Source organism: Phacochoerus africanus, chromosome 4 (genome assembly GCF_016906955.1).
Source record: "Phacochoerus africanus isolate WHEZ1 chromosome 4, ROS_Pafr_v1, whole genome shotgun sequence".
Taxonomy (NCBI): Eukaryota; Metazoa; Chordata; class Mammalia; order Artiodactyla; family Suidae; genus Phacochoerus; species Phacochoerus africanus.
Genome location: NC_062547.1, coordinates 66,773,112 through 66,796,044, shown reverse-complemented (window position 1 = coordinate 66,796,044; position 22,933 = coordinate 66,773,112). Strand labels below are relative to the sequence as shown.

The following is a 22,933-nucleotide window of genomic DNA, read 5'->3' as shown; positions in this document are numbered from 1 at the left end:
CTCCCAGCTAGGGGAAAGAATCGGAAGCCAAAAGTATTCCTAGAAAACAGGAAATGGGAAAAGAAAGTGAAAACTGGAAACAGGCTTCAGTATTCCCAATATTATCTCCAAAAAGCTGAAACTATTGAATCCGGAAGTGATAAATAGGAAGTAGACCATAGAGGACAATAATAAGGTTACACCCAGAGCAAGGAAAGCTTCGGTGGCGAGGAAGGGAGCCGGGTGCGATGGCTTTCCCCGAGCCAAAGCCACGTGGCCCGGAGCTGCCACAGAAACGGTTGAAGACATTGGACTGCGGGCAGGGGGCTGTGCGAGCCGTGCGATTTAATGGTGAGCGCCCTTATCTCATTCCGGGTCCTCCTCCCTCCTCCTGAGATCGGAGGCCCAGTAACCCCTGCCTGGTGTTCCCCAGTGGATGGCAATTACTGCCTGACTTGCGGCAGTGACAAGACCCTGAAACTGTGGAACCCGCTGCGGGGGACGCTACTGCGGACATACAGCGGCCACGGCTATGAGGTGCTGGACGCGGCCGGGTGAGCTGAGGGCCAGGCCAGAATATGGGCGCTGAGGCTGTGATCAGAGGTCGACGTTAACCTTCCCTCCTCTGCCCTCTAGCTCCTTTGACAACAGCAGTCTCTGTTCTGGCGGCGGGGACAAGGCCGTGGTGCTGTGGGATGTGGCATCAGGGCAGGTCGTGCGAAAATTTCGGGGCCATGCTGGGGTGAGTGCAAGCAAGAAGGTGGCCTAATTGGAGAGGATGGTCATTTGCATGTAGGTGGTGACAGGGACCACCATTTGCTCAGTTACAGCACAAGGATCCTCCCCTTCCCCAAGGGTCCGTCTTACCAAGCCCTGTCCTTGTAGTTCCCCACAAATCTTTCACCTCCCCTACCCCTAGCTTTTTCCCTTGCCTTTATCCCCATCCTCCAAAGTCCAGCTTCTCTAAATAGCAGTTCCATTTCACAGAAGGTGAACACAGTGCAGTTTAATGAAGAGGCCACAGTTATCCTGTCTGGTGAGTGCGGGGCCTAGGCAGGTGGGCCCAGGGTGCTGCTTCTGTCCCCCAAACCTGATCCACCTTCATGCTGACCACACAGGCTCTATCGATTCCAGTGTGCGCTGCTGGGACTGCCGCTCTCGGAAACCTGAGCCTGTACAGACGCTGGATGAAGCCAGGGATGGCATATCCAGTGTGAAGGTGTCGGACCATGAAGTCCTGGCAGGGTGAGTGGGGCCAGGACCTTGCCCCTCCCCAGGTGCCAGGAGGGATCATAGCTGCTTCTGTCCGAAAATTAAAATCTGCTCTCCTCGCTTTGCTTACAAGGCCCCATGGTCTAGTCCCTGTTGTACTCTGAGCTTTTATTCATTCCTGGCCTCATTTCTGTTAAATATGCCACACATGCTCCCACCCCAGGATCTCCTTTTGCAATTGATCTTCCCTCTGCCTGGACCGCCCCTCTGCTACTCATTCAGAGTATATCTGAACACCTCCTGCAGGTCACTTTTTTAGTCAGTGAGCATACAGCAATGAACAAGATAGGGAAATAAGGAAAAACACCTGCCCACATAAAGTCGACATTCTAGCTGCAGGGGGCAAACAACTGAAAAAAAACAAAAAACAAAAAGCCACACAGAGCTGCCTAAGCATTGCCACAGCCTGAGTGTCATTTCACACCTTGAGTGGTGGGGGAGCATTTGGGCTGCACAGCCTGTGGGCTGGCCCACTTCCCACACATCTCCACTTGGACTGCAAACGGTTGGCTCCTTCTCATCCCCAAGTCCCAATTCAGATGCTACCTCCTCAGGGCGGGGATTACCCTCAGTCATCAAGGCTCCATGTTGGCAGCAAGTGCCTCTGGCTTGGCAGCACCTGTGTCCCCAAGCCCCCACATGGGGTCTGGCCCTGAGAGGGAGCTTGGTACAAATCCAAAACAGATGGAACGGGACCTGGTTGGCCCCTAGGTCTGAGTCTCAAAGCCAGTGCCTCAGGGAGCTTCCGCTGTGACACAGTGAGATTGGCAGCATCTTGGGAGCCACTGGGACACAGGCCCAGCATGGTGAGTTAGGGATCCAGCATTGCTGCAGCTGTGGCTTAGGTCGAGACTGTGGCTCCAACCTGATCCCTGGCCCGGAAGCTCCATATGCTGTGGGCCAGCCAAAAATGACAAAAAAAAAAAAAAAAAGCCAGTGAAGTTCCCGTCGTGGCGCAGTGGTTAACGAATCCGACTAGGAACCATGAGGTTGCAGGTTCGAACCCTGGCCTTGCTCAGTGGGTTAAGGATCCCGCGTTGCCGTGAGCTGTGGTGTAGGTTGCAGACGCGGCTTGGATCCCGAGTTGCTGTGGCTCTGGCATAGGCCGGCGCTACAGCTCCAATTCGACCCCTAGCCTGGGAACCTCCATATGCCATGGGAGCGGCCCAAGAAATGGCAAAAAGACAAGACAAAAAAAAAAAAAAAAAAGCCAGTGCCTCAGAATTCCACTCATGAATTCACTTCAGTGCATGCAGTGCATGTTTTCCATGGCCAGTCCTGAGCATGACATGACATAAAGGGTACCCAGGAAGGGCAGGCACCCAGCCTTGCCCTCAGGGCCCTGGCAAGGTGAGGGGGTACAGGGATACCAAGGCTGGAGCCATGGACCTACTAGGCCCTGCAGTGCTGCAGCTGGATCCACTCTTTGTTACAGCTCCGTAGATGGCCGGGTGAGGCGCTATGACCTGAGGATGGGACAACTCTTTTCAGACTATGTGGGCAGTGAGTATGGCTGGAGCTGCGGGGCAGGCAGGGAAGGTGGGGGCAGCACAGGAGACCCCAACCTGACCTGCCTGCCTACCCCTCCCCTCCCCGCTAGGCCCCATCACCTGCACCTGCTTCAGCCGGGACGGGCAGTGCACCCTGGTGTCCAGCTTGGACTCCACGTTGCGGCTTCTAGACAAGGACACAGGGGAGCTGCTGGGCGAGTGAGTCCTCAGGGTTGAGGGGCCTTTCCCCACCCCCAGTCAGGGCCCAAACTTCCCCTAATCCCACCCACCCCCAGGTACACAGGCCATAAGAACCAGGAGTACAAGCTGGACTGCTGCTTGAGCGAACGTGACACACATGTGGTCAGCTGCTCTGAGGATGGGAAGGTGTTCTTCTGGGACTTGGTGGAGGTGAGCCTCCCCACCCCCACTCCATACCAGGGAGCCTGCCCTGTTCTTAGACCTGAGTCACTCTCAGGCCTTTAAAAGGGAATGCTGTTAGAACTGCGGTGCTCAGGGAGTTCCCTGGCAGCTCAGTGGGTTAAGGATCTGGCATTATCACTGCTGTGGCGCAGGTTTGGTCCCTGGCCTAGGAACTTTTACATGCCTTGGGTGTACACACACACACACCCAAAAATGAAATGCTAGCTAGGGGAATTCCCTGGTGGTCTAGTGGTTAGGATTCAGTGCTTTCACTGTTGTGGCCCAGGTTCAGTCCCTGGTCTGGGAACATAAGATTCCACATCAGGCTGCTGCACACAGCAACCAAAAACAAAGAAAGGAGTTCCCTGGTGGCCTAGCAGTTTAAGGATTCGGCATTGTCACTGCTGTGACTCTTGGATGCAGCTCTTGACCTTGGATTCAGCATGCAGTGGATGTGGCCAAAGAATAAAATAAAATAAAAAGAATCAGGGGAGTTCCCGTCGTGGCACAGTGGTTAACGAATCCGACTAGGAACCATGAGGTTGCGGGTTCGATCCCTGCCCTTGCTCAGTGGGTTAATGATCCGGCGTTGCCATGAGCTGTGGTGTAGGTTGCAGACGCGGCTCAGATCCCGAGTTGCTGTGGCTCTGGCATAGGCTGGCAGCTACATTTCTGATTAGACCCCTAGCCTGGGAAACTCCATATGCCGCAGGAGCGGCCCAAGAAATAGCAAAAAAAGACAAAAAAGGAGTTCCCGTCGTGGCGCAGTGGTTAACGAATCCGACTAGGAACCATGAGGTTGCGGGTTTGGTCCCTGCCCTTGCTCAGTGGGTTAACGATCCGGCATTGCCGTGAGCTGTGGTGTAGGTTGCAGACGCGGCTCGGATCCCGCATTGCTGTGGCTCTGGCGTAGGCCAGTGGCTACAGCTCCGATTCGACCCCTAGCCTGGGAACCTCCATATGCCGAGGGAGCGGCCCAAAGAAATAGCAAAAAAAAAAAAAAAAATCAGGGACTGAAAAGATGAGGGAAGAAGGGCATTTCTGGCAAAGGGCACAGGATGTGCTAAGGCTTAGAGGTGTGGTACACATGGATTGGTCAAGAAACAGAAGCACTTGGGATGCCAGCAGCAGCAGCAGGATTCAGGTCAGAGCCACAGTTGCCAGGCTGAGCTACTGGGACTGACTCTGGGGGAAGGGGAGCTGATGGTAGCATCTGATCCCAGGAGCTGGGGCTGTAATTGTTCAGGAAACCTGAGTATCCCCATGGTATCCAGCCCCAAGCCCTACAAGCTCTATCCTGATGTGTCCCTGCCTGGTAGGGGGCGTTAGTCTGGGATCTGACCAGCCAAGCTTGGTGGGGTCAGAACTGGGGCTTGGCCGGGGAGTAAGCCCCTTAAGAGGATAGAGGGAACTAGGAGAGAGTTGAGGGGCCAGCTCTCACTCTGGGAACTATGAACAGAAAATGCCAGTGTTCTGCCCACTTCTCAAGGGTCTGGCAGAGCAGAAGTCAAGCTGAAGGGGAGGTCATGTGAAAGGACACATTTTCCAGGTGGAAAGAGGAACCACGGCCTGCCTGAGGAACTGCGTATGTTGAGCCATGACTGCAGGGTGATGAAGGAAGTGAGCACTAAGACCGTCAAGTGGGCAGGTGGAGCCCAGGTGGCAGCAGGGGGGTGGGGAAGCAGGGACCCACATGAGAGTCATCAGTTCCTAGGCTAAAGGCCAAGCCAAGAGGATTTACTGACAAAGGGATGTCAGGTGTGAGAGAAAGATTCGAGGTGTTTGGCCTCAGCACCTGGAAGAATGAGTGACTGAGGGGTTCAGTTTGGAGCTGGTTAGGTTTATGGTATCTTAGAAGCAATTATCGGCCTGTGGCTGAGAGCAGGAGAGAGGCGACTGAGGGGAGAGAGACACTGATGACCACTCCCTACCCCCTCCCTCCACAGGGTGTCCTGGTGCTGGCCCTGCCCGTGGGTCCCAGTGTGGTGCAGTCACTGGCCTACCACCCCACGGAGCCCTGCCTGTTGACCGCCATGGGGGGCAGTGTCCAGTGCTGGCGGGAAGAGGCCTATGAAGCTGACTGAGGGGGGCGCAGGCTGAAGCCAGGGGACCCACTACCAAGGACACAGAGAGAGAGACCGCCTGAGAAGGACCACTGAGACCATTTATTCTAGAGATGCTGTTGACCAGGGAGTGGGGGAGAGGCTGGCTGGGTCTGCAAACTAATAAATAGAGGAGGGGTGAGGCCTCCCTGGGGCTGCACCGTCCAGTGTTCAGTCCTCGTTCTTTTCGGGCATAAAGGCATTGGCCTTCTGGGCAAAGGTTTCAGCCACGAGCAGTGGGAAGACCAGGGAAGCATCAGCATAGACCTGTGGGGGGGATGGCGGGGGAGACCCAGGTGAGCCAAGGGACCTGTGGCCACAGCCTGGGAGACCCTGTGCCCCAGCTGGCTGGCCAGCCCTCACCTTGACTGGCTGTGCATCCATCCGGATCTTGCCCCAAGAGACAGCCTCATCGGGCCGGGCGCCTGAATCAGAGCCATCAAACTCCTGGGCTGTGTTGATGTAGACCGCATAGTCAGCCCCATTCCGCTATGGGGAGGGGCAGAGTGGGCTGGTCAGCCAGACACACCCCAAGGCAGGGCACCACAGCCAGAGGCTGCTGAGGGCTGCATCCCATATAAAAGAAGCCCTGGTGACCCCTCACTCCAAGGGAAAGGCCCAGTGTCAACATCTGGGTAGAGTGAGGGGCTGGGGGATGCCAGACAGACAGTAGGCAGCGCTGCTCCAGACTCACTTCCTAGGTAGCAACAGCCCTCCAACATTTGCCACCAACTCGACAAGAGACCTCCAAACCTAAGTATCTCTCCCCTCTCTAGGTGCCATCCCCTCCCCTCCCGCCATTCATTCCCCCAGAGGGCACTTTTGAGCACTTGAATGGCCCTCAAGGCCCCCACCCTGCACTTTGAATCACCTCCCCCGCCCTCACCTCCCACTCTCCTTCACCAGCCTCCTAACTGTTCCTTGACCAACTTCAGGCACCTGAGAACCTTTGCACAAACTGTTATCTCCCCCACCCTCCAGCCCGCCACATAACCACATTCCTCACAGGGGCACGCCCTGAAAACCTCTGCTCATAGGTCACATTTTTTTGTTTTTCCTTTTTTTTGGCTTTTTAGGGCCGCACCCATGGCATATGGAGATTCCCAGGGTAGGGGTCTAATTGGAGCTACAGCTGCCGGCCTACACCACAGCTCATGGCAACGCTGGATCCTGAACCCACTGAGCGAGATGAGGGATCGAACCCAAAACCTCATGGTTCCTAGTCGGATTCATTTCCGCTGCGCCCTGACAGGAACTCCATGGTTTCCCTTTTTTGAACAGCACCCCTTTCTCTTCCCATCTCACCATCCTCCCTTATTTTTCTCCATAGCAGTCACTGCCACCTGCTATACATGTCACTCGTTCCACTGTCTATATCCCCAACTAGAACATCAGTTCCAGGAAGGCAGAGATCCTGGCCTGTCCAGTCCACAGCTGTCTCCCCAGCATATGGCATGAGACCAGCCTGTCTGCACGGCAGGCCACCCCTACTAGGGACCACACATACCCCATCCCTGCTCACCATGAGGTTGGCGTTGGCAATGTGGTGCTTGACCATGCCACCACCCAGGATGATCATCCCAGAGCGCTTGGCGAAGATGGCCTGTGTGTTGATGAGCCTCAGGTCTGGGAGAGGGGGCTGTGTCAGGCCACAGGCCCAGGGAGCCCTCCTCCCCCACCTCTCTGTAGCCCCAGCACCTTACCCTCAACGATGTCCAGAACCAGGCCTGGGTTCTTATAGGAATGGAAGAAGATCATGTCACCCAGCGAGCCATCTGTGAGTGCCGGGCTCAACACAGGGATATGGTTCTGGGAAAAAGCAAGACGAGAGTGGGTGGAGCTCAGAGTCCTGCAGGGGCAGTCTGGGGGCATTCCCTGTTCTATTCCGATTTCTGGGCAGCATGCTTAACTTCTCTGGACCTCAGTTTCCTCACCTATAAAATGCAGACACCAGCATTACGTCCCTCAAAGATGAGGGAGGCATATGTGAGAAAACACACAAAAACTCTTATGCCTGGCACTTAAAAGAATGGTAGCCCTGGGAGTTCCTGTCATGGCTCTGTAGTAATGAACCTGACTAGTTTCCATAAGGACACGTTCGATCCCTGGCCCTGCTCAATGGGTTAAGGATCCGGTGTTGCCGTGAGCTGTGGTGTAGGTCCCAGACAAGGCTCAGATCCCATGTTGCTGTAGCTGTGGCTGAAGCCAGCAGCTGCAGCTCCAATTCAACCCCTAGCCTGGGAACTTCACATGCCACAGGTGCAGCCCTATAAGGCAAAAAAAAAAAAAAAACAAAACGTAGCTCTTGTTTTTCTGATTGCTGGACCCCACAGCTTCGGAGGACATGGGACCCTATACCAGGCCCCATCAGGGTTGCTAAGCACTGCCCCAACTGCTTGCAGGTAGTCTAGGACTACCGCCAGAATACCAGGACTGCCCTCAGTGGGAACTATGAACCTCAGACAAATTGCCTCTCTTTTCTGTTTCTGAGGTGTGGGGATCTAGGTGTGGGGATGATGAGAATAATAAAAACTTCCCAGGTGGCTGTGAAGATGAAACATGTTAACACATGCCAAAGCTTTGCATTTTGCTCCCAACCAGCCCCTCACCTTCTGAGCCCAGTAATACACAGACTCTGGGTTGTTTATCTCTTTGCCAAGCCGAGCGATCATCTTAGAAGGCGTCCACTTCACACCCTAGGAGGAGACATTGGCTTTAGCCAGCAGTACCTCCCAACACCCACTATGCCAGGTTGGTCCAGCCTCACCTCTGTGTTCTGCTCCAGCACCATCTGGTCCAGAATGGGCATCAGCCAGTCCTCAAACTTGCAGTAATTGTCATTGGGCACCAGCAGATTTCCAATCCTGAGGACAGGAGGCATACGGGCATCAGGACCCAGAAGCCTCAGCCTGGCTCCCCTATCCAGCATCACTCAGGGCCCCTCACCTGTTGATCCCATTCTCACGTAGCTCCTTCCCCCTGAGGCTGAACTCGCCCAGGTATGTGGGCGCCAGACACTTGATGAGATCCTCCTCCACACCCCCAGCTGTGGTCACCAAGACGTCCACCTGCAGCCACAAGAAAATGAGATTGGCCCAGGAAGAAGGGCTGTGCCCTCATCCCAGGCAGGTCTCCTAACACCCAATTCTCATCCAGTGACCCCTGCGGGGAGCTCTGCTGCAAAACAAAACTGACCAATATCTCCCTATCTCACTTAAAGGACCAATAATTTTATTGCCCCTTTAGACCCAGAGAGGTCAAGGCCACAACACCACCAGGTCCCCACCATGTTGTGCTGCACGAGGTAACGGATGGTCTCACGAATGCCTGAACTGATGAGATTGGATGTGTAGCCCAGAAAAATGGTGCAGCCGGTGAGTGGGCGGCGGCTCTGAGTCAGGTCTGCATGCTGGTCTTCATCCTGAGACAGTGGCTCCAGTTTCTTCTCTATCTAGATGGAAGGGTAGAGTTGAGTTAACCTCTGGCCCCAAACTCCAGCCCAAGGACCCCAGGTGGATTTCAGAGTCAGACTCCTCCCTCCAGGCCCTGCCCACTCTGGGATATGGCACCATTTCTACCTGGAACCAAGGAACGAACACCCCTGTGCAGGCTCTATCCTGTTCATAGCCCAAGTCTGAAGTCGCATACTCAAGCTTTACCCCTTTTGAGGAGGTGGAGAGCATCCCTTTTGCAGGCCTGACACCTCTCCTAACTGGAAGGGAAATTCAACCTCAGATTCTGCCCTTACTTGAGGTCCTCCTCCAATTGCTCTTTCAGCTGCAAGGTCTTGCCCCAGGATCTGTCCATTTCAGATCACTTTCACAAGCTGCATAAAACGCGCTCCCTATCCAGCATCAGTACCAACCCATTCCAGGTACTAGAATATTGACAATGCGGCATGTCCCCTTCACAAAGCAGAAACTCCTGCCCCCGCCTCTTTCCAACAACTGGACGAATAAGACAACCGCCTCCAGGAAAGTCCCGCCCCCAAGTACTGCAAAATGCTACTGGAGGCCACGCGCCATCAACCCAGGAAGTCTTATCCAGGCCTCACCATGGCGTTGACTTGCTGTACCGCGCGCCCGAAGTTGGTGGCCTGGAAACCAGTGGTGCCGAAGGCCTCCAGCAGCGCGCGGTAGTCCACACCGCGGTTGAAGTCGTAGCCCCGGACCTGGGCGCTCTCGGAAGGCAGAGCCGAACTGTGCTTCAATACTGCGGCCAGCGCCGCTGCAGGCGCCTCCCTCTCCGGGAGACCCTCCATACTCCCGCGGCCGCGCTCTCAAATCAGAGCTACTCCAGGGCAGGCCAGGCCAGGCCTCCGGTGGCCTCGAAATGCGCTAAGCCCCAGCTCGCACTTCCGTAGGAGAGCGATAGGCTGGGGAGGCCCGGATGCTTTGTAGTCACATGACCCGACGACGACAGAAGGCCAGGGCGCAGCCATCTTTGCTTGTGTATTCCGTAGTACGGAAGCCGCAAGGAGTCATTATCTCCTGTTTCGCTTATTCTCGTCTCAAATCAATGAAGATTCTTACTTTCACTGCCGCCTGCTGGAGACTCACCGCATTGGGTGGCGCTTGCTCGTTCGTTTCTGTCCTCTCAGAGAGAGGATGGCTTCATAGACGTCACCTTTGGACGGAATTCGAATCACCAGAAGTATCAGACAGTTTCTGCCTCTGAGCGTCAAATGGGATACTGGTCCCTATTCGGGTCTTGCAAGTCTCCAGAATTTCCACATGCTGCATAACCCTCCGGTATTCCTTCCCCCGGCAGCTGCAGCCTTCCCTACTTCTGGGAATCCTTCCCTGACCTTTCTCTGGGTAAGGGCTCTCCTCTGGGATCCAAGGCTGATTATCTCTTTCCCTCCAGCAAGGCTGAGATCCTGGAGGGTGAGATCTGTGTTTCATTGGTCCTCCTAACCATGCATGGAGTCTTGTCCAGAGGGGACCCCTTTAATCACTCTATCTACAATTCATGGAGTCTAAACTGTACATTGGGCTTTGTGTTGGGTGCTGCATATTTATCAGTGAACAAGAAGCAGATCCTGCCATTCTGGAACCGCCGGTTTGGGGACCCAGAAGGGTAATAACAATGGTGACTACAATTTAGGATTTAAACAGGCTGATGTGAGAGTCTTTGGGGTGGAAGGTGAATGGAAGAGTTGGCGATTTTATTTGGAGGGAGAGGTGGTTGGAAAAGGACTCCCAGAAGGTGACATTTGAGCCAAGGTCAGAAGAGAAAGGCAGGCACCATACGTGAAAATGGGGGAGGAGAGGAAGCCATTCCTCTGCCGCCCCCTAGTGGGAGAAAACAGCCACTGTAAAGACCCTGAGGCTGAAAATGAGCCTGCTTAGTAGTAAGAACAGAGCATCCTTCTAAATGGTCCCCACTTGGATCTCGAACTCACCACCTCAGTTCCCTCCCAGCCTAACCCCAATTGTCCTGCAGTCCGCACCCACATCCTCCATTCATCTAGTAGACTAAAAACTGGGGAGTTGAGGAGTTCCCGTTGTGACTTAGCAGTAATGAACCCAACCTCATGAATTCATGAGGTCTTGGGTTCAATCCCTGGCCTCGGGTTTGATCCCTGGCCTCGCTCAGTGGGTTAAGGATCCAGCGTTGCTGTGAGCTGTGGTGTAAGTCACAGACGTGCCTCAGATCCTGGTTGCTGTGGCTGTGGTATAGGCTGGCAGCTACAGCTCCAGTTGGACCCCTAGCCTGGGAACTTCTATATGCCACAGGTGCAGCCCTAAAAAGACAAAAGAAATAAAGAAAAATAAAATAAAACCCGGGGAGCTCAGCCTGATGTATCCCCTCCTCTCACACCCCACATCCCTCCCTCAGCATGTCTGCCAAATTCTGTCTACAAAATAGATCTCACATTCAGGTGCTTTCTTTTTCTCTCTCTTTTTTTTTTTTTTAAATGGCTGCACCAGCTGCATATGGAATTTCCCAGGCCAGGGACTGAATCTGAGCTGCAGCTGCGACCCACGACACCGCTGCACCAATGCCTGATCCTTTAACCCACTGTAGCAGGCTGGAATCGAACCCATGACCTGAGTCACTGCAGTCAGGTTCTTAACCCCCTGTACCATAGTGGGAACTCTACCAGGTGTTTTTCTTCATCCTCACAGCCTCCACGTGGGACTCCTCCTTCAGTCCAATCCCCAGCTGTTGCCAGAGAGCTCATTAAACAAAAATCAGATACCGTCATTCTCCGTTAAAATTCTCTTATAGGAGCACCCGTCATGGTGCAGCAGAATGAATCTGACTAGGAACCATGAGATTTCGGGCTTGATCCCTGGCCTCATTCAGTGGGTTAAGGATCCCGCATTGCCATGAGCTGTGGTGTAGGTTGCAAACGTGGCTTGGATCTGGTGTTGCTGTGGCTATGGTATAGGCCAGCAGCTGTAGCTCCGATTTGATCCCTAGCCTGGGCATCTCCATATGCTGCGAGTGTGACCCTAAAAGAAAGCAAAAAAAAATCCTCTTACAGTGGCTTCCCCCTAGAATTCAAATCTGGGCTTTTCATTGTAGCCTGTGAAGGTACTGACCTCATCTCCCACCACTTGCCCTCACTAACTCCTCTCCAGCTACACCAACCTCCTGGCTGTTCTTGAACCCACCAAGCTCTTTCCTAATCAAAGGACGATGCACCTGCTTTCTTCTCTGCCTGGAACACCCACCTCCCCACCTCCTTCCCTTCTGGGCTTCAGTCCAAAAGTCACCTTCTCCCAGAAACCTGCCCTGACCACCCACTCTCAGCCTTAACTTGCTTTTCTTATCTTTCACAGCACTTAATACATTTTGTTTCCTGTCATTCATCCCTCCCTGACTGGAACACTAGCTCCATGAGAGCAGGATTTTTGTCAACTTTAACTGCTGTTCCTTTTACTTTGTGCAGGGCTGGGCCCATATTGGGATCTTGGGCAAAATGAACACACACAAAGACAAAGATGTCACGATGATTCACGAAGAATGAAGGAGGGAAGGGTTGAGAAGAAATAAATTCAGAGAGGGCCGAAGGTGCCAGACCAGGCAGAGCACTGTGGGCTGTGTAAGGAGAGTGAGTTTTATTCTAAGAGGCTGAGAAGCTATAGGAAATTTTCATTTGGGGGGGTTGTTCTTTGGCTGCACCAGCACCAAGCTGAAGTTCCCAGGCCAGGGATCGAACCCACACCACAGCAGCAACTGGAGCCACAGCAGTAACAACGCCAGATAACCTGCTTCTCCACCAGAGAACTCCAAAATAGGAAAGTTTTTAAAACGACTGAGAGAGGGTTCAACTCCTGGAACTTCCACATGCCCTGGACATTATCCAAAACAAAAACAAAAATGTACTGAGAGACTCTGATTTGTTTTTCTCAATTCTAAAAATTGTAGTAAAATACGCATAACATAAAATTTACCATCATAACCATTTTTAGGTGCACAGTTCAGAAGCATTAAGTACTTTCACATTATTGTGCGACCATCACCACCATCCATCCCCAGAACTTTTCCATCTTTCCAAACTGAAACTCTTTGCCCATCAAACACTAGTGCCCCACTCCCCCTCTCTGCTCAGCCTTGAGCAATCCCCATTCTACTTTCTTTTTTTTTTTGGCAGGGGGGTATTTTTGTCTTTTTTACAGCCACACCCGGTGCATATGGAGGTTCCCAGGCTAGGGGTCCAATTGGAGCTACAGCTGCCAGCCTATGCCAGAGCCACAGCAACGCAGGATCTGAGTCTCATCTGTGACCTACACCACAGCTCACGGTAACGCCGGATCCTTAACCCACTGAGCGAGGCCAGGGATCGAACCCGCATCCTCATGGATGCTAGTTGGGTTCGCTAACCGCTGAGCCATAAGAGGAATTCCCACATTCTACTTTCCGTTGCTATGGATTTGACTATTCTAGGTACCTCTCATAAGTGGAATCATACATCATCTTTTTTTTTTTTTGGCTGCACCCAAAGCATTTGAAAGTTCCAGGCCAGGGATCCAATCTGAGCCACAGCTGTGACCTATGCCACAGCTGCAGCAAGCTGGATCCTTAATCCACTGCTATGGGCAGGGATCGAAGCCATGCCACCCAGGGACAAGGCCAGATCCTTAACCCACTGCACCACAGTGGAAACTCCCATTGTCATTTTCTGACTGGCTTATTTCACTTAGCATAATGTCCTCAAGTTTCATCCATGTTGTAATGTGATTTATTTAACAGATCCCAGTAGCTGACTTGAGGAGAACAGGGGTGGGGGTGTGCAGGGCAGGGGAGACCAGGCAACACTGGTCCATGCAAGCCAAGATGGGTGGGAGAGGGACAGGACCCTAATGTTACCAACAAGGTGGAAAGAAGTGATCAGACTGACAACTTAATTTGAAAGTTGATCTGGGAATTCCCACTGTGGTGCAATGGATTGGCGGTGTCTCTGGAGTATTGGGATGCAAGTTCAGTCCTTGGCCTGGCACAGTGGATTAGGGATCCAGTGCTACCACAGCTGTGGCATGGGTCACAATTGTAGCTTGCATCTCATCCCTAGCCCAGGAACTCCATGTGCCGAGGGGCAGGCAAAAAGGAAGTAAAAGGAAAGAAAGAAAGTTTATCTGATGTTTTTTGTTGTTGTTGTTTTCTTTTTTGGCTGCTCCTCAGGGCACATGGAGTTTGCAGGCCAGGGATCAGATCTGAGCCACAGTTGTGACCTAAGCCACAGCAGTGGCAGCGCTGGATCCTTAAACCCCTGTGCCAGGCCAAGAATCAAATCTGCATCCCAGGGTTTCCAGGACGTAGCCAATCCCATAGCGCCACAGCAGGAACTCCAGATCTGATTGTCCTTGAAGAATTAGACGTGGGAATAATGGAAAGGAAGAAATGAAAGAGTTAAAGACTTGAGCCAGGGCTGTCAGGTGAATTTAGGGGCCAGAAGTTTCAGAGGAAGTTTCATCTTCAGAGGAAGATGATCACAAGTCCAGCTTCAGTCCAGTTAGATAAGAGACAACCGAGAGATGGGTGTGATGGACCAAGGAGGCAGAAAGGTCCTCAGGTGGATCTGAGGCCAGGGAAGGGGCTGACCTGAGGCAGGCAGAGCCATCAGCATAAGTGAGTGGATTGAGTCATCTGTGGATAAGACCCCTAGGCGGTGAAAGTAGATGGAGAGAGGAGAGGCAGGGCTGCGCCTGAACTGAGGTACACTCTGCACCTCCGCACATCAGTGGAGTAGGGGCAGGGGCTGGCGAAGGAGGAATGTAGAGACCAGTTAGCAGAGGATCAAGCAGGTCAGTGAGGGGCCAGGGCCCTTACATTCCCCCAGCCAAGGTGACACGTGACACCAGGGCAGCCACTGGACCTCCTGGGACAGGGACCCCCTCCGCCTCAGCAGCTGCTGCTGCCGCTGGTGACATTTCACTCTGTGAGTGTCCTGGCTTCAAAGTCTCTGCAGCAGTGGGGGAGGGGGAGAGGGGGTTGGCGAGGCCAGGCCGTTACGGGAGGGAACCAGACCAGGGCTGCAGGAGGAGGACTGAGCAGTCAGGAGTCAGCGGAGTCCTCAGCTGAGGTTTGTGGTCCTGACAGGGTTTGAGGAGCAGCCACCCCATCCCTCAGTCCCCAGAGGACACGGGAGGAGGTGTGGGGGGGATCAGGGGTTCAGCCTGTAGCCTGTGGCTTTGCTCACCCTCCCCCAGATGTCTGGCAAGGTGACCACTGGCAGCGACATTGGGCAGGCCCGCCGGGCCGTGGAGCAGCTGCGGATGGAGGCAGGCATCGACCGTGTGAAGGTGAGGCCTGGGGTAAGGTGGGCACATCCGAACCAGGGGGCAGGTGGACAGCCCGGCCCAGGTCTGCTAACTGGACGGGCCTGCAGGTGTCCAAGGCAGCTGCTGACCTGTTGCAGTTCTGCATGGAGCAGGCCAAGAGCGACCCCTTCCTCGTGGGTATCCCGGCTGCCACCAACCCCTTCAAGGAGAAGAAGCCCTGCGCCATCCTATGACCCTGTAGCCCTGACCACGGGGGAGGGGGCCTCAATAAACATAAGATGAATGCTCCTGGGGCATGGCTTGGTGGGGCTGAGATGGGGGGTACGGAGGGACCTTGGGCTTACAGGCGCCTCGTGTGCACTTGGCCCAATTTCAAGCCCCACCCACTCCAGGATCGTGGTCATAGGGGCACACACAAGCCCTGGATCCTGGACAGAAGAACACATGCTGCCCTCACCCCTCCCTGCTTGCCTCCCCTGCCACCTCCCACCGCCTGTGGGGGGCATTAGCAGATCCCCTCTCCCGCTGCACAAATACATGCCTGGGGTTGGAGTCCCAGCTACACGCGGTCACACATCACACACATATACGCCCGCATGGCACGCACACACAGCTGCTATCATGCAGACAGGTGCCACGTCCTCGCAGACAAACAGAGAGGGATACGGTAACAACACACAGTAACAACACACACAGCCAGACCGGCCTCCCCAGGGATACACAGATGCACGTGGGCAGGCACAGGCACACCCAGAGCAATGGCTATTGCCATGGCTTTCATGCATCATCTCACACACCCACAGGCAGAGCCATCCAGTGATGCCAAGCTCACACTCTGGGCCAGAGCACCAGTATATCAACTTTATTTCTCCTCCGCTCCAGGGAAAGCAGGCATCCAAATCCTAACAAAAACAGGACCTGAGGGTGGGGAGCGGAGCAGCCCCCTGGGTGGGCTGGAACACAAACCTCACCTCCCCTGGGGATGCCCAGCCCAGGGACCCCCCACACCCGACTGTGGCCAGAACCCTGGGTTCCCTAGGCCTGTGGGTGGGACAGAGGCAGCACCAGCATGGGGGAGGTTCCCCCAGAAGAGAATCCACAGCCCAGCCTGCTGGCCAGCAGATCCCATCCATCCACATCCGTCTCCTCAGGCCTGCAGCCTCCAGACCTCCAGTGACAGGCCTCCAGAGGCGGCCACCACTAGGTTGCCCTCAGCGCAGATCTGGGAGGGCGGGGAACAGGAGGAGTCAGGGGTGCTCTGGGAAGCCAGGCTGGGCACATGGGACAGGGCCTTACCCCATTCAGCACGTTGTGGTGGCTTCGAGTGCAGATGGTCCTTGGTGGGTCTGTGGGCACGTGTACCTGGTGAAAGGCAATGGGTTGAGGTATACTGCTGGCAGGTGAGGGTGGACAGGGAGGGGGTGCTGTTCTGGGGCCTTACCCGGATGGTCTTGTCGGTGGATGTGGTGTACAAGGCCCCCAGGGAGTGTTTGATCCCTGTGATCTGAGACCTGTGGCCCACATCAAAGGACTGTGGAAGGAGGGACAGGTGACTCTCAGGTGTGGCCCTCCCAAGGCCAGTGCCCCACTACCACCTAGGGGTTAAGGGCTGGGGAGGCAGCCCAGGGCAGTGGGGTGGGGCGGTGGTCAGGCAAGACCCTGGGCAGACCCTGACGAGCTGGAAGCAGCCGTGGCGGTTGGCGAAGACATGCAACAGGCCCTGGTTATCGCCTGCCCAGAGCTGAGGCTCCTGGTAGGACATGCAGAGCAGGTAGGAGTCCAGCTGTGGGAGGGACAGGGGATGAAGCAGTTCAGGCCAGTCCAGGCCACGCTGCAGCCCCGGTCCCCCCCAGGCTCCTGGAGAGGGCCCACCTGCAGCCGCTGCAGGACGCTGTTGGCTCGGCGGTCGAACACCACGAGCGTGTGGTCCTCACTGCCCGAGATGATATGCCGGTCGTCCGCCAGCAGCGCCAGCACTGCGCTTGAGTGCAACCGCCGGCTCTTTAGCAGGGCTGGGCCGACTTTGTGGGTGATGAGCCAGGGAGGAGGGAGACATCAGAGCCCCTTGGAGGCCCCCTGACCCACCCTGGGATCCCAGGCCTCCATTCTCCCTGGAACGACCCCTTGATATGCTCCCCTGGGGTACCCCTCCCCATCCCACAGGTGACTCTGTCTCTTCTCTCCCACCCCAGTTGGATCCGGGCCTCACAGGACCCCCAGGCCCCTGACCCCCCATCTCTGCCCCATCTCCCTCCTCCGGTCCCATCTGCTCTCAGTACAAAGTAGACCTCAGCAAGTCTCAGCAGAAAATGCCTCCTCCTGCAGGTCAGCCTGAGACTTGGCCCGCCTCAATGCCAGCTCTAGCTCTGCAATGGCCCTTCAATTAAAATGAATAAACAACAGAAAAGGCTTTTATGCTGGATAGTGTTCATTCTAGGCATTTCCTACAGATGTCTAATCCACTGAAGTGCCTAGTGTCATCTCCTCCCATTAGCTCTGCAACTGGAGTTATTATTATCCAGCTTTGGCAAACATGGAAACAGGTTCAAACTTGACTGGGGTCACACAGCTAGGAACTTGAGGAGCCAGGATTCTCAGAAGCTGTCCTGCCTCCCAAGGGACTCAGGCCCAGAGGCTCCCACTCTTAGAGCCCTCTGGTCCTTCATCCCACCCCACATGGAGGCAGAGCTTCCTCTGCCCCCAGCAACCCCCAACATCAGTCACCTCTGTGGTCCCCAGCTCAACACAGGCCAGCCTCTGAGTATGTACTGTCACCCTAGTCAGGCTGTGAGGCCCAAGGGTCTCCTTCCCCAGGAGGACCCTGGAGACCCCTGGAGACCCCAGACATCCCTGCTCTCCCTATCTAGGCCTCAGGGCCCCTGGCCCACCTCTGGGGTCGTAGATGGTCACCTTCTTGTCATAAGTTCCGGTCACCAAGATATCAGGCCGGTAGGACAGGCACAACACTGCTGCCTTGCCCCTGTGGAGACACAAACCACAGGGCTGGGGCTAGGGCCAGACAGAGCTCCGCCCACCCAGGCCCCCCTGCCTGGGACCCCCTCATACTTTATCTCCCCGAACTGCTGCCCGTCAGCCGCCATGTCCCAGAGCTTCACTGTGCTGTCCCATGAACCAGAGCACACTCGGTGGTCCAGCGCTGCCAGCGACCACACCCAGCCCTGTGGGACCAGACCCATGTGATCTTCCCCATTTCATAGATAACAAAACTGAGGGTCTGAGAAAGAGGACAACTGACCCCAAAACCCAGAGCAAGTCAGCACAGAGTAGAGACTAAAGCTTAGGTCTGTGGGTCTGACTTCAGAGCCCAGAACAATGCACATCCCCACCTAAATCAGGTCCTGTGGAGCCTTGGCACCAGCAGTGGTCTGAGGCCACAGGACAATGTGATTAAGAATGTGGCTTCCGGGGAGTTCCCATCGTGGCTCCGGCGTTGCCGTGAGCTGTGGTGTAGGTTGCAGACGCGGCTCAGATCCCGCGTTGCTGTGGCTCTGGCGTAGGCCGGTGGCTACAGCTCCGATTCAATCCCTAGCCTGGGAACCTCCATATGCCGTGGGAGCGGCCCAAGAAATAGCAACAACAACAACAACAACAACAACAAAAGACAAAAAAAAAAAAAAGAATGTGGCTTCCGGAGTTCCCGTCATGGCTCAGTGGTTAACAAATCTGACTAGGAACCATGAGGTTGCGGGTTCGATCCCTGGCCTTGCTCAGTGGGTTAAGGATCCGGCGTTGCCACGAGCTGTGGTGTAGGTTGCAGCCGCAGCTCAGATCCTGAGTTGCTGTGGCTCTGGCGTAGGCCGGCGCTACAGCTCCAATTCGACCCCTAGCCTGGGAACCTCCATATGCCATGGGAGGGGCCCAAGAAATGGCAAAAAGACAAAAAAAAAAAATGGGGCTTCCAAACTGTGTCACTGGCAAATCAAGTACCATCCCTCAGCTTCTTCATTGGGAAAGTAGGCATAAAAAGTCCCTGTCTTGGAAGCTAAAATACACAGAGCACAGTTAGCTCCCCACTGACTTAATTTCTCACCAAACCTTCTGAGAAAAGTGTCCCATTATACAAATGATGAACCTGGGGGACAGAGAGATTGAGTCCCTCATCCAAGGTCACACAGCCAGGAAGTAGCAGAGTAGAGATTTGAACCCAGCCTAGACCACGTCAATGGCTGGGGGAGGTGCCCCCTCCATAGCTACCTCTCAGGACATGATAGCAATGTTCAGAGCTGTCTGATCTCCAAGGGCAGCATCATAACTGCCCTGCCCAGGGCCACTCAAGGTATACTTGACATCTACTGAGCACCTACTTTGTCTGAGCCTGAGCAAACCTATTTTATGTTATGTTATGCTATGCTATGCTATGCTATGCTATGCTATGCTATGCTATGCTATGCTATGTTATGGTTTTTTTTAGGCCCACACCTGTGGCATATGGAAGTTCCCAGGCTAAGGGTCAAATTGGAGCTGTGGCCACCCTACACCACAACCACAGCAATGTTGCACCTTTGCAACCTACATCACAGCTCACGGCAACACCAGATCCTTAACCCACTGAACAAGGCCAGGGATTGAACCCACATCCTCATGGATACTAATTGGGTTCTTTTTTTTTTGTCTTTTTGCCATTTCTGGGGCCACTCCCGCAGCATATGGAGGTTCCAAGGCTAGGGGTCAAATTGGAGCAGTAGCCACTGGCCTACATCAGAGCCACAGCAATGCGGAATCCAAGCCGAGTCTGCGACCTCCACCACAGCTCACGGCAACACCGGATCCTTAACCCACTGAGCAAGGCCAGGGATTGAACCCACAACCTCATGGTTCCTCATGGAATCCGTTCCCACAACGGATTCGTTAACCACTGAGCCACGACGGGAACTCCCTAGTTGGGTTCTTAACCCATTGAGCCACAATGGGAACTCCATTGCAAACCTCTTGATGCATATTCATCTATTCATCCTCATCCTGACTCCTGAACAAAAGCAGAAATTGAGGCCCAGAGAAGTCAAATATCTCACCCAAAGTCACAATAACAGCAGAGCAGCGTTTTTTGTTTGCCTTTTTAGGGCTGCACATGTGGCATATGGCTGTTCCCAGGCTAGGGGTTGAATTGGAGCTCTGGCTGCCAGCCTACACCACAGCCACAGCAACATGGGATCTGAGCTGAGTCTGTGACGTACACCACAGCTCATGGCAACACCAGACCATTAACCAACTGAGCAAGGCCAGGGATAGAACCAGCATCCTCATGGATACTAGTCAGACTCTTAACTCACTGAGCCACAAAAGGAACTCCAGCGGTGACCCATAGTGCCCTACCCAGGCCTCATACCTCCTACTTCTGCCTCCTCCTCCCTCACCTTGTGAGTGCTGTTCTTCTGGGAGCCCAGGGCCTTAACCAGAACCCGGCTGGGCTCCACTCCCAGCTGCCGCAGGTCCCACAGGTTGACATTGCGATCTCGGGAGCCCGAAAGGCAAAGTGTCCCACCCTGGGAGGGAAGTGAGGTGGTGACATTGGGGTCACTCTGACCCATCATTGCCTGGCCCTCCACCACCCCCGCCACCTCACCTGGATCAGCAGCACTGAGTCAATGGAAGCAAAGTGCCCATCGGCCAGGCAGAAGTACTCAGCCCAGCGACCATCCTCTGCCCAACGGGACAGGTGCTGCTCCAGCTCAATGCAGGCCGCCGGCCAATCAAAGTCCTCCCCTGTGGGACGCAATAGCAGGGTCCCCAGTGGGCAGGAACCCTGCCACCCACATCAGCTGTCCAAGCTCACCCCTGGCTTCCAGAGAGCATGATCTGACCAGACTTGAAGAGAATCCCACCTGGATCCCTTACCCCACCCAAGGAGGCCCGGGCTCTAGCTTTGGGACCACCAGCCCTCCCACCTGTGAGCAGGTCTAGGACTACTCCTTACCCAGTTTCCAGACATTGGGTAACTGGAATTCCAGGGTCACCCTCCCAGGCCTCATTCCCCAACTCAAGTCTGGGGGATAGCAGCCTCAGGCTGAAGTCCAACCTTGGCTTTCCAACCCACAAGAACTTGGACTTCATAACTAACCCTTCCTGCCTCAGTCATGTGAACTACACCCAGGAAAGTGTTTCCCAAACTAGTAGTATCACAAACCTGGGAGTCTGGTCTTGATGAAGAACCCAAGTCCGTGACCCAAGCATCTATGTTTACCAAGCTGTTTAGTAAAGTCCCATCGATTCAAAGTTACCAAGTTGTGGAGTTCCTGTCGTGGCGCAGTGATTAACCAATCCGACTAGGAACCATGAGGTTGAGGGTTTGGTCCCTGCCCTTGCTCAGTGGGTTAAGGATCTGGCGTTGCCGTGAGCTATGGTGTAGGTTGCAGACACGGCTCGGATCCCGCGTTGCTGTGGCTCTGGCGTAGGCCGGTGGCTACAGCTCCAATTCGACCCCTAGTTTAGGAACCTCCATATGCCGCAGGAGCGGCCGGAAGAAATAGCAAAAAACAAAACAAAACAAAACAAAACAAAAACAAAAACAAAACAAAAAAACAAAGTTACCAAGTTGTCATATCCTCTAGGGACCAAAGACCTTGAGGGCAGGAGGAATGACCACCAACCCCTGCCTAAGATCACAGGTTAGACCCTGGGCTCAAGGGCCTGTGATCACTGGCATCAGGGATACCAACCTCTAAACCCTAGCTTATGTTCAAGGTTTAAGGCTCTGGATCTGACTCCCTGCCTCACCCCTACCTACATCAAGACTATAGGGGTAAGAAGCTTTGGTATCACCAGTTGCTATCTTAGCATCTAGACCCAGAACCTGGGAATTCCTGGGATTGCTTTAAGCCCCTAGAAGATTCTGACAGACTGAGACACCCAAGCCTAAGGATCAGTCGTTGGATCCTGAGTTCAGGGACCCCAGCTCCTCAGGTAGGTTTCCACAGCCTCAGGACTCTTAAGTATCTGCCTTATGGTCCACCCCGAGGTCGGGGGCTTTGGTACCACCAGTAACTACCTCAGCTTCCCCTGAGCCAGGAGAGCCAGGTAGTCTCACGGAACCCCTGGACTCTCTCCCCTGCCCCAAGCCTGACCTGGGAGGGCGACCCTGGCCCCCGGTCGCTCGCACCTTCCACCACTGGGTAGGGCGCGCGTACGCGGCGCTGCGCGCGTAGCCTCCAGGTGACATGGTCACGCACGAGGTCGCGCAGCGTGTGGCACACGAGCGGCAGGACGTGGAGCACAAGGCGCGCGTCGAGGTAGGCGCAGATCTCGAGCAGCAGCTCCGGGGGGAGGCTCAGCAGGCCCGGAACCGCCACAGCCGGGCCCTTGGACGCGGCCCGCGGCTCCAGAGCGCCAAGAGACACGGCAGGAGCCGGCAGCGGAGGGGCGCGCGGGGGCGCCAGCCCGAGTTTCGGAGGACTGAGCACGCGGGCCACGTAAGCTTCGGCCTGCGCGTCTGGGTCAGGCTCCAGCTCCAGGTCAGAGTCATCGTCCCAGGCGCAAGGATCGTCGCGCGGCCCTGGAGGCAGCTCCATGGCGACCGGGTGGGCGCGGCCCGCCGGGCCCTGTCAGCGGCTGGGCAAGCGTCCTGTCTCCTAGGCAGCGCAAGGGCACTTCCGGCGCTACCTAATGACGATACGGCGCCAACCGGAAGCGATCAGCTCGCGGGGAGACTGGATGCGTAGCAGAAGTCAGCTTGCTGGGGGTGTCTTGTTCTCCAGCTGCGCCTGGCTTGGACTGGGAAATGCAGTCCTGTTTCCTCCGGTTTTTAAGCAAGTATTTCTGATAGTGCTACCGAAGAGGGCCAGCGGACACTGGCTTGAAAAACAGCCCTTTCGAAGGCACTTCTCAAAAGTGACACTGACCTTCGAAATGTATATCCCTTTTCCTGGTTCGCAGTTTCTGGGCATGCTACCAACTCAAACTCCTGTCTTTCCTTCTG

The 22,933-nt window shown here is 54.8% G+C and overlaps 4 protein-coding genes across 6 annotated transcripts; 2 read left to right on the top strand and 2 right to left on the bottom strand.

The window, feature by feature from the left end:
• The first annotated feature begins 26 nt into the window (after nucleotides 1–26).
• On the top strand, nucleotides 27–5,426 carry WDR83 (WD repeat domain 83). Its single transcript, XM_047776944.1, has 9 exons — nucleotides 27–330; nucleotides 413–533; nucleotides 616–721; nucleotides 967–1,015; nucleotides 1,098–1,224; nucleotides 2,687–2,754; nucleotides 2,852–2,960; nucleotides 3,038–3,152; nucleotides 5,111–5,426. The coding sequence occupies exons 1-9, from the start codon at nucleotides 228–230 to the stop codon at nucleotides 5,246–5,248; spliced, it is 936 nt and encodes a 311-aa protein (XP_047632900.1). The 5' UTR covers nucleotides 27–227; the 3' UTR covers nucleotides 5,249–5,426.
• On the bottom strand, nucleotides 5,308–9,527 carry DHPS (deoxyhypusine synthase). 2 transcript variants are annotated; one of them, XM_047776942.1, is made up of 9 exons: nucleotides 9,321–9,527; nucleotides 8,553–8,717; nucleotides 8,213–8,334; nucleotides 8,034–8,130; nucleotides 7,876–7,962; nucleotides 6,970–7,075; nucleotides 6,789–6,892; nucleotides 5,630–5,755; nucleotides 5,308–5,533 (listed from the first exon to the last, which is right to left on the bottom strand). In XM_047776942.1, exons 1-9 carry the CDS (start codon nucleotides 9,525–9,527, stop codon nucleotides 5,438–5,440), a joined length of 1,110 nt encoding a protein of 369 aa, XP_047632898.1. In that variant the 3' UTR covers nucleotides 5,308–5,437. The 2 variants fall into 2 exon arrangements, with proteins under 2 accessions (XP_047632898.1, XP_047632899.1); XM_047776943.1 differs by having other exon boundaries at nucleotides 5,630–5,691.
• A 402-nt stretch (nucleotides 9,528–9,929) lies between these two features.
• GNG14 (G protein subunit gamma 14) lies at nucleotides 9,930–15,268 on the top strand. The gene is made up of 3 exons (XM_047776947.1): nucleotides 9,930–10,083; nucleotides 14,929–15,021; nucleotides 15,108–15,268. The coding sequence occupies exons 1-3, from the start codon at nucleotides 10,000–10,002 to the stop codon at nucleotides 15,231–15,233; spliced, it is 303 nt and encodes a 100-aa protein (XP_047632903.1). The 5' UTR covers nucleotides 9,930–9,999; the 3' UTR covers nucleotides 15,234–15,268.
• A 571-nt stretch (nucleotides 15,269–15,839) lies between these two features.
• Nucleotides 15,840–22,607, bottom strand: FBXW9 (F-box and WD repeat domain containing 9). Of its 2 annotated transcripts, XM_047776941.1 has the most exons (10): nucleotides 22,118–22,606; nucleotides 20,585–20,724; nucleotides 20,376–20,504; nucleotides 18,067–18,179; nucleotides 17,889–17,980; nucleotides 16,873–17,021; nucleotides 16,670–16,783; nucleotides 16,442–16,531; nucleotides 16,297–16,362; nucleotides 15,840–16,222 (listed from the first exon to the last, which is right to left on the bottom strand). In XM_047776941.1, the coding sequence occupies exons 1-10, from the start codon at nucleotides 22,524–22,526 to the stop codon at nucleotides 16,148–16,150; spliced, it is 1,377 nt and encodes a 458-aa protein (XP_047632897.1). In that variant the 5' UTR covers nucleotides 22,527–22,606; the 3' UTR covers nucleotides 15,840–16,147. The 2 variants fall into 2 exon arrangements, with proteins under 2 accessions (XP_047632897.1, XP_047632896.1); XM_047776940.1 differs by having other exon boundaries at nucleotides 15,840–16,362; nucleotides 22,118–22,607.
• Nucleotides 22,608–22,933: the final 326 nt, after the last annotated feature.